This window comes from Arachis duranensis, chromosome 4, assembly GCF_000817695.3.
Source record: "Arachis duranensis cultivar V14167 chromosome 4, aradu.V14167.gnm2.J7QH, whole genome shotgun sequence".
In the NCBI taxonomy this organism is placed as follows: Eukaryota; Viridiplantae; Streptophyta; class Magnoliopsida; order Fabales; family Fabaceae; genus Arachis; species Arachis duranensis.
The window spans coordinates 118671080-118673480 of record NC_029775.3 but is presented as its reverse complement, the minus strand read 5'-3'; the positions used below and the strand labels follow the sequence as shown (position 1 = coordinate 118673480).

The window sequence follows — 2401 nt, the reverse complement described above, 5'->3', positions numbered from 1 at the left end:
TAGGTGTATAAATTATATTGATTCATGTGCGTAAATTTTAATAAATATAAGCATAAATTATATATTTTTTATATGTAAAATTTTTTAAAATATGAATATAAATTTTTATTAACCAAGTTCTAGTAAAAAATAATAATGTTTGGTAGTCTTCTAGGTACATAATTATATATACATATATTATTTTATTATATATTTTAATTTATATTTATAGTTTAATATATATTTTATACGTATAACTGATTTGATGATTGATTTTTTTTAATAGATAATATAGTTGAAAGTAGAATAATTTTGTTTCATGATAAAGTATTATGATTTGATTAATGAAAGATTTTTTTAAGTTGACTAATTCAAAAGTAGCACTCTACATATCACTTTTTCTATTGATTTATGATCATTCTTCATTATAAAATATAAAAATATTACTTTCATGGCAATAAGCACCAATCTAAATATAATACAACTAAACAATTTTACTAATTAAAAGTCTAATTGATAATTAAATAATAAATTTTACATAGAATTAAACGAAAATAGTAGATATTGCAAAACAAATAAAAAAAAGCCAAAGCAATAGATAAAAAAAGGACCAAATAAAATAAATATCTTTTTATTGATATTCACCCAAGGTGTTTCTAAATTAAACATGAAACTTATTAACAAATTAATTAAAATGCAATACAATAGTAAATCATCAAGATTAAGCTCATAAAAATAGTAAATCGAGAAATAACCACAAAGTTTTTTCAAAAAAGAAAAAATGTTAAAGGGGCAAAAATTTTGTCACAATCATAATTTAATTCTATTAGAATGATAGTATGTTGCACAAATCACAGAACGAGTATGAAGTACAACAATGCTGAAAATTCGGGCGCAGTTAACTTCATGCGAAGTTGATAGTTGAGAATCGTTAATTAGATGACAATTTAGTCAAATCTGTCAAATAATTTAACGACTCTTAACTATCAACTACACTCGAAATTAATTATACCTAAATTTTCACCTAAAACAATATATGATTGTATTAAGATGCAGAACAAAAATGTATATAACTTTTGAAATATATGCTAATGCTAAAAATATTACAAGTAGAAAATTTTAATAAAAAAATGTAACTTTTTTCAAATCTTTTATGTATTGAATGTATTGGAATAATTGTGGTTCACTTACTCATTTATTGTTATAGAACTTCAATTAATATTAAAAGGAAAGTAAATGAAAAAAAAAGCTAAAAATAACTTATCTAAACTATAAATAATGAGAATATTAAAAAAAATTGATGTCTAACTTTTTTTTTCAAAAATATTTTTCATTGTGTATAATTCATTAAAAAAAAGTTGTTATTTTCATGGTTTGAATCTAAAATCTTTTAGTTAAAATATAGATCACTTCTCATCTTATCTAATTTAATTTTTATATATTTAATAAATAAAAGTAAATTAATGACACTAACATGTCTATTAATACAATAGTAATATATAATTAAGTAGAAATATTTGAAAAAGGATCCACATATATACACAATATATATAATATAATATACTCATTCCTCTGTTATAAAGTACCTCTGCCTTTGACTTTTTTTTATATACATTATGATTGTAGTATGTTATATATGCATGCATGGGTAATGCAAGTTGTTATGACTTCATTTCCATATGGAAAATAAAGTGTTGTTGATGTGATATATAATTAACTTACATGACTTAGGAGGCACAATAATGAATTCATCTGATTTCTTCCCACTGAGTCTCCAACAAAAGCCATGGATTTTCCTTTGACAATCTCCAAGAATTGAGTTGCATTGAAGAGTGGTAACTCACATTCATAGGGTTTCCATCTCCATTTAAGGAACTCCATGTCAGGTCTTCCAAATTTGATGCAATTTTGTTGATCTATTATCAAATTGCATGTCTCATTATTGTAGTAAGGCCCTTCACTATAAGGAACCCAATCTCCATTGAATATGTTGCATCTTTTTGTGTCACTACTACTTCTATTATTCAAATTCAAATTGTTGGTACCTACTTCAGAAATCTTGGGAAATGATTGGTATGGATATACTAAGAAGATGAGAAGAAGAAGAATCAATGGAAGCAAGATAACACTCTTTGTAGTGTTTCTTGATGGAGTGTATTTTCCATGGAGATTTTCTAAGGACTTAATTCTCAACATCATGCCTTAAATGGAGTTTCAATAAAAGGTTTTGCAATAAAAGCTAATTTATATATATCCACATTTTTGTGATATATTATACCATAAATAAAACGGTAGAAACTTAAATACAGTTAATTTCCTTTAAAATTAATAGTTAAAAGTCGTTATATAATTTAATAGATTTGACTAAATTATATTACCTAACTATTATTAACTGTCTTTACATAAAATTAATTATATTGAA

General features: G+C 23.4%; 1 protein-coding gene across 1 annotated transcript in view; it reads right to left on the bottom strand.

Annotated features, from left to right (window-relative positions):
* The window catches only part of LOC107486521 (protein trichome birefringence-like 19), a 3764-nt gene extending 1566 nt beyond the window's left edge, over window positions 1-2198 (bottom strand). The window contains exon 1 of the mRNA XM_016107071.3: window positions 1702-2198. Coding sequence (XP_015962557.1) covers window positions 1702-2178 — 477 coding nt within the window. The 5' untranslated portion in view covers window positions 2179-2198. The remainder of the gene's footprint in view (window positions 1-1701) is intronic.
* Window positions 2199-2401: the final 203 nt, after the last annotated feature.